The sequence below is a fragment of the Meles meles genome, chromosome 11, assembly GCF_922984935.1.
Source record: "Meles meles chromosome 11, mMelMel3.1 paternal haplotype, whole genome shotgun sequence".
Taxonomy (NCBI): domain Eukaryota; kingdom Metazoa; phylum Chordata; class Mammalia; order Carnivora; family Mustelidae; genus Meles; species Meles meles.
Genome location: NC_060076.1, coordinates 33,273,224 through 33,286,061, shown reverse-complemented (window position 1 = coordinate 33,286,061; position 12,838 = coordinate 33,273,224). Strand labels below are relative to the sequence as shown.

Genomic DNA, 12,838 nt, shown 5'->3' with positions numbered 1-12,838 from the left:
GGAGAAGAGTCCCCCCACCGAGCAGGGAGCGTGACATGGGGCTCCATCCCAGGACTCTGGGATCATGACCTGAGCTGAGAGCAGACGCTTAACGACTGAGCCACCCAGGTGCCCTGTTGTCCTCTATTTTCTTTTCCTGGCTTTTATGAACTTCTGCTGTGACATTTACCAATTCTCTTTTTCTTGGGCTCCCTTGAATGGGTTTTGTTTAAAGTAAATGATCCTTCACCAGACAGTTCTGCACTATGCGAGCTGAGCTGTGCACTACAGAATTCCCGGGGACCGTTCACAAGGCTGTCTGTGTGAGTGGCACCACCTTGAACATGAGCTAAAGGAAAGATCATAGCATTAGGAGCCCCTCCATCTTGAACATGTCCATGTTGTCCCCATCTGTATGGTAGGAATCAAGCCTCCTGAACTCACCTCTCCAGGTTCTTGGGAGGCTTCAAAGAGACACAGGGGTGCTGTAAAGAACCTTATGCCCTCCCTAGGGCTTTAATGCTCACCTATTTAGGCCCTGGCAGTAGCCGATGGTGGGGTTCTGCCAGGAGAAGGCCAGCAGCACCCGGCGTAGCTTGTCGGGGAAGCTGGAGGTGGGACAGGTGAAGTGCTTGTTGTTGGGGAAGGTCCGGTTCAGGTCCAGCTCGATCTGGCGGACGGCAGGGTGCTCGCGGACCTGGCCCTGGCTCAGCAGCGCCTGGTAGCGGCCGGGGCTCTGCAGATGCCGGACGCGGAGGTGGACCAGCCACTTCCAGACACGTGGTCGGTGCTCTCGGGGCACACCTGCCCGCAGCAGCTGCTTGAGCTCGAACGAGGGCGCAAGATCACCCAGGGCAGCCCAGCGCTCCCGCAGTGGTCGCTCCACGGCCTCATGCGCCAGCAGGTAGTGGGAGTGCACCTCCAGCGCCTGGATCTTGGCCAGCAGCTTCAGGTCTTCCATCTCGTAGTTGGGCACCGTCAGGAAGCCATACTCATCATACTCACTGCCAGCAAAAACCCATGTTAGCAGCACCTTGCAGAGCCCTTGCCTGGACAAGGGGCAGGACAAGGGGGGGCCAAGGGGGGACCCCAGGCAAACTTCCTTCCTGGGCTTCACTGTGGCTTAGCCATGCAGCTTTGGGCAGGTCACTTCAGTTCTCTGAGCTTCAGTTTGCTCATCTTTACAATGGGTAGAAGAATTCCTGCTCTGCCTCATGAAGACCCATTGATATCTTCTGTGGTAAAATGCTCGGGGCCTAGACAGTGCCTGGTGCACAGTAAGAGCATAGTAAGTGCATCTGTGCCAATATAACGGACCCTCTTATTACCCCATGAGGCCTTAGGCTCATGGAGTCTGGCACTGCCAATACAGAATCCCACGTGCACAGAGAGTAAGACGCATGGGGAACAGGCAGCAGCAGTGGCAAGCAAGATGGGAGAACTGGGGGTCCATTCCAGATGGCCTTTTGCGGAGTCCACAGTTCTTTGCCCTCACTGTGTGCTCTGCATGTGCTGTCTCATTTAGTCCTACTGATCCGCAAGGCGGGGATCTTAGCCCACATCTGATGGAGGCTGAATATGTGGCCCAGAAAGGTAAAGTGACTCGTCCAAGGTCACATAATGAGAGAGCCAGGTCTGGCTCCAAAGTCTGGGCTCCTTCCCACCCACAGCCCCTTCTATTATATTTAACTGCCCCTGTTCACGTGCTCAGCAAGGACCTGGCTCAGGGAAGGCAGCGGGCTTGTCTCCCTTCCTCCCCACTCTGACAAGCACCTCAGGGAGGTAGCCTAGGGAAGCAGAAAAAATGGTGCTCTCAGGGGTAGACCCAGGTCAGCCGCACAAATAGGCTGTGTGGCCTTGGGCAAGGGGCGGCTTCCTCTGAGCCTGCATCACCCCAACTGTAATATGGGGCTCATGCCAAGAGCATGCTTGTTTATCTGAAGATATGAGAAAGTAAGGGGCATGCAGGGCTTGTATGTGAATAGCAGGAGCCAGCAGCAGGGCGGCCGGGTGCCCTCAGGTCACGCAGACCAAGAGCCGCCCTCGCTGGCTGCCCGGCTCACCTGACGGGGCTCAGCTCCACGCCTTCAGCTGAGGCCTCCCCGGCTTCGCACTGCAGTGCCTCCTGGATGAGCTGCTTGAGGAGCTCAGCACACTCACCCCCCACGGCCTCCTGCAGCCTCCGCAGCCCAGCCAGGTACTTGCTCTCCACCTGGCAGTTCTTGGCTTGAAGGTAGGCACACTGTGGAGGGTGGGGAGCGGCTGTGAGGCCATCTGCTTGGCAACCCCCTGCCCCCCACGAGGCCTGAGCAGCTGCAGGCAGCAAAGCCCTTCTCCAGCGGCATCTCCCACCCCGTTCCCACCCCTACCCCATCACCTAAGGGAAAGGAGACGGGTCCCAAACCCAAGGGTTTATAGCAAGGCACAAGCAGTTCCAGGCCAGAATGCCAGGCCCAGGGCTGCAGGTGGATTCCAAAGAAAGAGGGGAGAGGTGGGCTGGGGCAGTGTGGGTTCTTGCTGGAGACTGCAAGTCCCATCCTGCTTCAGCCACAGCTGGCTGGGGGACCTACGGCAAGTTGCTTAACCTCTCTGTGTCTCAGCTTCTTCATCTAAACCATGGAAATAATAGAGCCTGCCCCAGGACTCTGGTGAGGATTAGGCGAGCTGTGTGTAAACCCCTCCCAGGGCACCTGGCCTAGAGCAGCTCTCTGTAGTGCTACTACTGAGCAGTGCCTAGGAGAGGGCCACGAGGCTCTGGCCACTGCCCTGCACCTTCTGCCTCTGCAGTCTCAGCTCTCTCCATTCCTCCAACATACCACTTCTCTCCCACTGGTGGCCTTCCTGTGTACTCCCTGCCTCTGTTTTGAACTTTTGTATTTCTCTTTCCATAAGCTGGGTATGCTGAGCAAGTCAGGTCATTTTCCTGGGCCCACTTTCCTTCTGTGTAAGCCAGACAGGAAAAGTTGGCCTCAGTGCATCGCCGTGACCTCCGGACCAGCCTGGCTCCTGTCTCGTACTGGGGTGGCAGAGGGCGAACCTCTGGGCCATGGCTGCCATTCTGCTGCACTCCTGTCCAGGGTTTCCTTCTCCAAACATTGGCTGAGCCCCAGCTTCAGGCCATCATACTGCTTTTGCTGCATCTCCTAAGTTTTGGTGTGTTATGTTTTCTTTTTCTTTGACCTTTAAGTATTTTCTAATTTCTCTTATAATTTCCTCTTTGACTCATTGTTGAAAAGTGTGTTGCTCAATTTCCACAGGTTTGTGAATTTTCCAGTTTTGCTTCTGTTATTGATTTCTAACTTCGTCCTGTGGCAGTTGGAGAAGATACTTAGCATGGTATCTATCTTTTTAAATCTACTGAGATAGCATTTGTGGCCTAGCATATGGCTTGCCCTGGAAAATGTCCAATACACACTTGAGGAGAATATGTGTGCTATTGTCACTGGGTAGAGTGTTCTGTGCTATGCCTGTTGGATCCAGTTGGTTGACTGTGTTGTTCAAGGCCTCTAGTTCCTTACTTATTTTCCATCTGGTTGTTTTAACCATTACTGAGAGTGGGGGTACCAAAGTGTCCAACTATTATCATAGAATTATCTACTTCTCCCTTCAGTTCTGTCCGTTTTCCCTTCATATATTTTGCTGGTCTGTCATCAGTTGTGTAAATGTTCATGACTTGTATCTTTTCACTGTATTAAACCTTTTATTAACATATAATGTCTTTTGTAACTTTAAAAAAATTTAAAGTCTCTTTTGTCTGATATAGCCACCCTGATCTCTTTTGGTTACTGTTGAGTGGAATATCTTTTTCTACCTTTTCACTTTCGATCCATTTGTGTCTTTGGATCTACAGTGAGTCTCTTGTATACAGCATATTGTTGGATCATGCATTTTTATCCATTCTGTCAATCTCTGTCTTTTACTTGGAGAGTTTAATCCATTTACATCCAAAGTAATTATTCATAAGAAGAGAATTCTGTCCTTGTGCTATTTGGTTTCTATGACTTATAGCATTTTTTGTCCCTCATTTCCAACATTACTGCCTTTTTTGTGTGTTGATATTTTGTAGTGAAATGTTTAAATTCCCATTTTATTTCCTTTTGTGTACATTCTATAGCTATTTTCTTTGTGGCTACCATAGGGATTACTTTAAAATTCTAAAGTTATAACATCCTAATTTGAATTTATACCAGGTGAACCTCAATAACTTGCAGAAATTTTGTTCCTTTATAGTACCATCCCTACTCTTTTGGTTGTTATCACAAAATACATCTTCACACATTGTGAGCCCCAAAACATAAAGTAATAATTCTTTTAAATGCATTGGTTTCTGAAATTAGGTAGAAAACAAGATGTGGAGTTATAAACCAAAGTTGTTGTAATACTAGCTTTTGGATTAATCATTTAAGAAATGTATTATGCTCTTAAATTGTATAGAAAACAAAAGTGGAATTACAAACCATTTTTATCATAATACTAGGTTTATGGGATGCCTGGGTGGTTCAGTCGGTTAAGCCGCTGCCTTCAGGTCAGGTCAGGTCATGATCCCAGGGTCCTGGGATCAAGTCCTGCATTGGGGGGGGGGTGTCCTTGCTCAGCAGGGAGCCTGGTTCTCTGTCTCTGCCTGCCACTCTGACTGCCACTCTGCCTGCTTGTGCATTCTCTCTCTCTCTCTCTTTCTGACAAATAAATAAATAAATAAATAAAATCTTAAAAAATAATAATAATACTAGGTTTTATAACTGCCCATGTATTTACCTCTACTGAGGTTTCTGTTTCTTCATATATCCTAAGTTACTGTCAAGTTCACCCTCCAGGACTGTCCAAGTATTTCTTGTAGGGCAGATCTAGTGGGAACAAAGTTTTTCAATTTTTGTTTTTCTGAAAATGTCTAATTTCTCCCTCATTTTTGGAAGAAAATTTTGCCAGATATGAACTCTTGGTTCACCATTTTTTGTTTGTTTTTGTTTTTGTTTTTAATATATTGGCCCACTGCCTTCTGGCCTCCAAAGTTTCTGATAAGAAATCCACTCATGATCTCAAAAATTCCTTGTATGTGAGGAGTTGCTTTTCTTTCCGCTTTCAAGCAGTCTCTTTGTATTTGGCATTCAAAAGATTGATTGTAATGTGTCTCAGTGTGGATTTCTTCAAGTTTATCTTACTTGAAGTTTGTTGAGCTTCTTGGTTGTTTGTATTCATGTCTTCATCAAATTTGGTAAGTTTTCAGCCTTTATTTCTTCTCATATTCTCTCTGCCCCTTTCTCTCTCTCTTCTCCTTCTGCAACAACCATACTATAAAGGGTATGTTGGTCTGCTTAATGGTGTCTCACAAATCACTTAGGCTCTGTTTACTTTTCTTCAATCCTTTTCCTTTCTGTTTCTCAGACTGAATAATTTCCACTGTCCTATCTTCAAGCCCACTGATTCCTCCTGTCTGCTGGAATCTACCTTTGACTCCCTCCAGTGAATCTTTCATTTCAGTTACTATACTTTTCAGCTCCAGTATATTTTTTTATTCTTTGTAGGTTTTCTAACTCTTTTGATATTTCTATTTTGTTCATACATTTCTTTCTTGACTCTCCACATCTTCCTTTATTTTTTTGAGCACCTTTAAGACAACTGTTTCAAAGTCTTTGTCTGATATTAGCCAGTACCAGGTCTTTTTCAGGGGTAGTTTCTATTGATTTATGTTTTTCCTTCAAATGGGCCATACTTTCATGTATCTTCGTATGCCTTGAGATTGTTTTTGTTGTTGAAAACTGGACATCTGAACACTAGAAATCAGATTCGCCCAATCTGAGAAAAAATTGTTTTTGTTTTTTGATTGTTATAGGCTATCTCTGTGCTAAGGGTAGCCTAAGGTATAAACTTAAGTTCTCAAGTCTTTTCTGAGCCTTTCTCTGGATGTGCAAGGTCACTTTCTAATTTCCCCATATATGCAGTTGTTCTGGAATATCTAGTCTTTAATAACTGGCTCCCAAAATGCAGGGGGAAAAGAGAGAAATGAATGGGGGAGGGGAAGAGTGGCAGCCCTTCGAATCCTCCAGAAGTTCCTCTAGCCAGGAGGGGAGGTGCATTGATGGCTGCCTGCCTCTTCATCGGCATTTCTGTGCTCAAAAGTGGCAATCAGCACGGCACAGATGCCGGAGGCTAGAAAGACAGCTCGTAAGGGGCATAGTCCAGAGGTAGCACAGTTGATAAGGACAGAGTCATACAGGGATGAGAAGCTGAGGGACCGAAGGATGGCTGGGCTTGGAGATGGACTCCAGCTCTTACCTTCGTCAGGAGGGCCTTCTCCTTTTCAGCCACCCGTCTCCAGATCTTTGTGACCTGGTGGATCTCAGAGTTGAGGAAGCGGTTCTGGGTCCGATAAGCTTCCATGTCATCCTGGAAAAGAGACCAAAGCGTTGGATGAGTTGCACCACAAACATCTCCCTCATCTTCACCCTCAGATGAGCTACCGACACTTCCTCCCTTTAGAAATGTCTAATAATGACAACAGAAGAAAAGTCTGCAAGAAGTAGTATTATAGGCAGGCCCCTTCACTAATCTTGATCCCAGCATGATACGGTAGAGAGGGCCTCAAGTCTGGCATTCAAGCTGTGGGTCTAACTTCCTGCCTGGGATGCTTCACTGAACACCTCTGACTCTCTGTTTTCTCATCTGTAAAAGGGGCAAATACTACTCCCTGGGGAGCTGGGAGATGACCTGAGGTAACAAGTGTCATTAATAGTAAGTATAGAGACCAAAACAAATAAACAACCAAGTAGTGTTTGTTTTAAAAATAAACATATGTTGTCACACATTTGCAATCATTCTGAACAATTCTGGGTGGAAAATTTTTTTAATGTAATGCCACCTTGTAAATACAGTTGACCATTCAACACCACCAGAGTTAGAGGTGCTGAACCCCCCCCACTCCTGCCACATGGTCAAAAGTCTGTATATAACTTTGACTACCCCCAAATTTAAATGCTAATCACCTACAATTGACCAAAGCCTTACTGAGAACGCAAAGAGCCAATCAGCACACATTTCATATGCCATGTGCAGTATATACTGTATTTTTACAATAAAGTAAGCTAGAGAAAAGAGAGTACTAGGAAAATCATAAAGAGAAAATACATTAACATGACTATACCGTATTTATCAGGAAAAAAATCTGCCTGTAAGTGGACCCGTGCAATTCAAACCCACGTTATTCAAGTGTCAACTGTACTCTATGTTACATAAGCTTCCCGATGATTACTTTAAATGTCTGACGACGATTTTCTTGGGTGAATTTACTATATCTCAGTCATAATCCTTCCCCTGTTATTTTTTATTTGAGCCCTGAGTGTTTCCAGTTGGCTTTTGATTATGAGTAATGATCTGATGCAGATCTCTGTGCCTAGAGTTTTCCTTTTGCAAGCTGTCCAGTGGATGGAGTGAGATCCTGCTGCCAGGGAGTTTGAGGAAAAGCTGGCCAAGCACTAGGGAGGCTCAAGCAGAAGCCTGAGCCCTGGAAAGGAGCAGCCACAGCACTGGCTCTCAACCTTCGTTCCACTGGATGGATATTACAGAAGCAATGGCCAATGCATGTTCCCAGCTATACCCAGCAATTCCAGGACATTCGCTAGCTGCAACTCAAACCCTTCAGCTCCCACCCAAGAAATATACTGAGCTGTAAGTGCGTGAGAGAGACACTATTGCAGGCGTGACCATGGGTAGGCCCTGACTTATCTGGAAAGTAAGTGCATCACACCTGTGATGGCTGTGGCATCTCATTATCAGGGATGGGTCAGAGGTGCCCTGCTCACAGGCCATCTTGATCCTCCTTGGGTCGGCCTGCATCCTGGCCAAGATCCTTCCCAGCCCAGAAGCTCCAATTCATACCTGGGGTCTGCTGCCTTCTGCCTGGATGGTTGACCCAGTGGGAAGGCCACATGCTCCCAGGGCTCCTCGGCTAGAAATAAAAGCCCCTGGCAGGCTTCATCACGAGGCCTCTCACCACCCCCACTGGGGCTGTCCAAGGCGTCTCTCACCCCAACCACCCCTGCCTTTGTGTCCCTCACTGTGCCCGGGCTGCAAGGCTTCATGTACTCAGGCTGAGATGGTTCTCTGCTCTCACCATCCAGCCTGAACCCAGGTAATTCCAACTTCCCAGCCTGGATGTCCTCCTCCTCTCCCACCATGTACACCTTAGATCAAACTCTGGGCTCCCTTTTCTTAGAAATGCTGCCAGGGGGTGCCAGCTCTTCTCTGCACAAGCATCTGCCTGCTTCCTCTCTATGGCCCCATCCTCTTATCCTTAGGTGGAGGGGTGGCGGGCTTGGTGCGAGTCCTCATGTTTACAGCACGAGGACCAACCTCCTGTGGACATCAGGCTCTTCCAGGACTGCCCCCTCCCCCACCCGTGACAGTCTTCCATTTAGGTGTCTGGGGACTGGCAGGTTTAGGAACACAGAAGCTGCGTGGGCACCTGACACTATCACCCTGAGCCCCCAGGCTGTGCTGAGCGCATCACCCCACTCAACCTCCCGGGCAGCCCTGAAAGGCACTCAGGTGTGCTCTCAGAGGCTCTGAAAGGACAAGTGCATTGTTTGAGGTCACATGGCTGTACGAGACCAGGTGTGACCAAGCCCAGATGTGTCTGATTCTGAAGCCAAGTCCAACCACCGCACGAACAGCCTAGATCCTCCCCAAGCTCTGGGCCTGCTGGCATCCACCTGGACACCAGACGTCTAGTCCTGTCCTTCAAGGGCTAAGTGTGGCAGTCGGGCTGACCCCACACAGGCTCGTCTGACCTCTGACCCTGGAGCACAGTAACACCACAGAGAGGCAGGCACTGCCTTTGGTCAGGGAGCTGGCCCCGAGCCCTGTGGCCTGGACAGAAATCCTGCCCTCCCTGTGGAGCCCGACAGTTCCTTGCCCTTTCTGGGCCTCCTCCCCTGGAAAACAGGAAGGATAACAGGTCCATCTCAGGCACTGTGGGCAGGGTGCGATTAGTGAATATGCGCAAAAGGCTGAGAAGGGTGACTGGCCTGTGGTGAACATGAGTGTCACCTCCTTCTCTGGGCTCTCTGGGCACCTGGAGAGCTATGGTCACCCGCTGTACTCCTCCCTCCCCCACTGACAGACTTCCCATGGCTGCTGCTGTGCCCTCTTTCTGTCATGAATTTCCCATTTTGTTTAAAGATTTTATAAAAGAACCCAAAAGCTATTAATAACATTTACAAATCAGTTGGAAAATTTTAGCGCTGACTAGCTACTACCATCCTACGAGTTAATTACTGTTAATTGTTTTTGATACGATGCTGTTGTGCCTTCATCCCAAATGTCTGAGGAAATACAACACGCTTCCCGGCAAGGGAGGAAGGGAGCGCCCGTTGCTGGAGCTGCTACTATGTGCCACCCCTGTCTCCCTCACGCACATTATTCTGCGTAATTTATCTCCGCCATGGGGGGCTATGTGTTAAAGTACCATCCTCCCCATTTTACAGATGAGGAAACAAGTACAAAGGGGTAAGTCCTCCTGAGTCACGTGCTTATACGCAAGAGAGGCAGGATCCAAGCCCAGTGCGGGAGGTCCACAGAGGGACTGAAAACTGCTGGTGACAGCACATCGGGGTCTGCCGCTCCGTTCTGCCTCCTGCTTCTGTCTCTCTGTCCTCAGCCCAGGCCCCGAGACACTCCCTGGCACTTCCAAGGCTTTGGACATGTTGCCGGGGGCACCCTGCCTATAGCCCAGACAGTGAGGGCGGGTGTGAGCCCCCTTGGAGCAGCCGTGGGGGTGGGGGGGGCATCTGGACGGTGCTTCCCCCTTCAGCTCATCGCCCTACCTTGAGTGCTCTCCATGGCTCAGAACTGTAGGGAGGAAAAAGAGAGAGCTCAGAGAAAAGAAAGGCACATGACAGTCACCGGTAAGCAAAGGAGGAAAACACAGCTGGAGAAGGGGACAGGAGGAAGAGAGTCTGCCTGTCTGTCCTCACAGGGATCACAAGCCTTGGAATTCTCTTGGGGGAAACGCTGCATGGACTGACCCCTGTGCTAATGGGGAAGGCAGAGGATGGTGTGCAGGGAGACCTGGGGTCTAGCTGCAACCCTGCTGCTTGTGCTATGGGACCCTGGACCCCATTAGGGCTCAGCTGTCCCCGCCAGAAAATGTCAAAGACTGGGTCTCTGAGTCTTCAAGAGATTCCCATATTCAAGAGGTCAGTGATTCTGTTCTCAAACTGGCAGCTTCAACAAGGGGGCATCTCCTTAAAGCCGCATACCCTCCATCTCAGGGCAAGGGAGAGATGTGAACATTGCTCTGTCCCCAAATGGAAAGACCATGGCTTTTGGAGTTTTCTATTTTTCTAGATCAGACACGTAAAGGCTAACAAATGAGGAATTCTAGCACATGCGATTCCTTTCTGGCACAAACACTGGGTCTCTGAGGATGGCAGAAAGGCAAGTTTGGTTGATAGGAATTTCCTCCTATCTGGGCTCACTGATAAATTCCTGAACATGCAAATCCAGGGGCACACTCCAGCTCCCATAGCAAGTCCCTGCTTCCAGTGGGCTCTCGGGGGTGCCCAACATATCTACTTCTCGGACCCCAGAGCTGCTCTACGGGGTCTTCACCTGTGGATTCCAGTAGGATGGGCACAGACAGAAGACTCTTAGCAGGGCAGAGGAGGGCAGGGAAGCAATCTGATGAGAGTCCTGAGAGCTTTCTAAGAGCCTCACTCCATCTGCATTTGAAAGGATTTTGTTTCCATTTTTAAGTCAAAAGAACCTGATTTTAAAGGGAAAAGATTCAAAGACTGGTTATGTGGTTTTTTCATGCTGAAGGAAATGGGAGGGATCTGGGTTTCATGCTATCTTCCATCACCCCCGCCCCCCATCAACCCCGTGAGTAGGAATAGTGAGGTCATTTCAAAGAGAGGTGAAGGACCCTGCCCGAGGTCACACAGCAGAGCCTGGATCCAAAGCTAGGCCTGGCTTCACAGCTGGGGCAGAAGACACTGTATCACACTGCCCACTGGTCCCTCAAAAGCTTCCAGAGTTTTCTTTTTTTCCTTCTGCTTACCCTCTTCCAGCAGCAATGCTTTGGTCCCATGGCAAGTGAGCTCCCCCGGTTACAGGTACATACATATTCATGTGCGTGGGGGGATTTGGGCAGGACTGGCCCTGTTATACAACTGCCTTTAAGGACACTGGGAGTTCTGAGTGCCGATCCCCAGCCTCAGGCCTTCAGGTGGCCTGGCAGCTCCTGTCACCATGTCTTGGAGAGGACATAGATGTCCACGGCAGGCATCACACCTAAAAATTAAGTTCCTGCTCCCCATGCTGTAATCGGTCTCTGTCGGAGGGCACAGTCTCCCCAAGTGAGAGCCACCACCTGGGGAAGGGGGAGGCAGGGACAGTGGCCCGAGCGGGAAGGTGCAAAGAAACTGGAAGGCAGCAGAGCAGGCGCTCGTCAGAGAGCTCCAGTTCTCCAGCTCCTCCGCACACGGCCCCTTCTCAACCTCAGCCTTTTGGCCCACAGTGGGGAGCACACAAATGGGGAGCACACAACCCTCACAGGGCTGGTGGGACAGCAGATGAGATGATGGGAGCAAAGCAGCCACGATGGTGGCCGCCGTGCAGCAGACAGTCTCACAGAGGAGCAGCGATTTCTGCCATGGTTCTGGGCAAGTCACAGGTGGCCACACATCACCTGGAATGCGTGCTGGGGGAGGCCACCAGGCACCCCAGGGGCTCTCAAGGGCATCAGCGTGACACTTAGCTGGCCTAGCACTCGGGAGTTCTGACCTCACTTTGTGCTCTTCCACTTCTAGAGATCATCTAGGGATACCCTCCCTTTCCAGCCTAGGATATCATGAAAAAGCCATGATTTGGTTAAGACAGCGAGGAAATGCATAGACTATTTTCACTGATATGTATTTCAGACACGAACCTTCCAGTACCAAGGGTTATCCCTGCTCTACCTAGGAAACCCTCAGGGTTGAGAGCAGTGGGCCCCCCACCCCATCCCCACCAAGGGCCCAGGGCCTGCGGGGAGGGGCCCCTACCTTCAGGTGCTCCATCTTCTCCTGCTGGCTCAGGAAGTCCCTGTCGGCCGCCCCTGGGGGCACAGGCGTCTGGGAAGGGGGCTGCATGAAGTCCCGGGTGACCTGCTCTGAGAGCTTGCAGATGACCTGCTGTTTGGCCTGGTTCTTCTCCATGAGCAGCTGCACGTGCTGCTGCAGCTCCTGCAGCTGCTGCTCCCGCAGGGCGGCCGTGTGCGCCAGGCTCTCCTGCTCCTGCTCCAGGGCCTCTACCTGCCTGCGCAGCTCCGCGATCTGCCGCACCTTGTGCCGCACCAGCTCCAGCCGGTCCTTGTCCTCGGCCGCGGCCAGGTACGCGCTGGACGCCCTCTTCTCCTGCTGGGCAGCCTCTAGCGCCTTGTGCAGGATCCTCACCAGCTCCTGGGTGAGGAAAGGAAAGCACCTCGTGAATCCGGAGAAGGCCTGGGAGGTGCTGGGGGCTTGGCGTTTGCTATAGTCCCCAGTTCTCCTAACAGCCCCGAGCAGCGGCTAGCATCAGCCACTGGGCCAGCTCATTTCCTCCTTTCCTGCTCAGGGGAGTTTTACCCGGACACAGGGCTCCCCAGCTGAAGACCCCATTTCCCAGCCAGGCCAGCAGTGAGGTGTAGCCGAGTGACTGCTCTGCCTACATGGGATAGCAGAGATTGTGTGGGTAGCTTTTGGGTCCTTCCTTTATAAACCACCACCCGTGCGGCCCTTCCTCCTGGCTGAGAAACCGCAAGAGCTGGAGCAGCCCCCTTGGGCTCATGAGCAGAAGGTGTACGAAGGACGGCGGCTGTCCTCCCAGCTCAGAATTGCCACTGAAC

General features: G+C 50.4%; 1 protein-coding gene across 2 annotated transcripts in view; it reads right to left on the bottom strand.

Annotated features, from left to right (window-relative positions):
• Nucleotides 1-12,838, bottom strand: part of LOC123952878 (TBC1 domain family member 2A) — a 107,786-nt gene that overhangs the window by 63,985 nt on the left and 30,963 nt on the right. For both annotated transcript variants that reach the window (XM_046022494.1, XM_046022493.1), the window contains exons 6-9: nucleotides 12,018-12,413; nucleotides 6,253-6,363; nucleotides 2,043-2,221; nucleotides 507-983 (exon numbers count right to left, since the gene is read on the bottom strand). In XM_046022494.1, coding sequence (XP_045878450.1) covers nucleotides 507-983; nucleotides 2,043-2,221; nucleotides 6,253-6,363; nucleotides 12,018-12,413 — 1,163 coding nt within the window. The remainder of the gene's footprint in view (nucleotides 1-506; nucleotides 984-2,042; nucleotides 2,222-6,252; nucleotides 6,364-12,017; nucleotides 12,414-12,838) is intronic.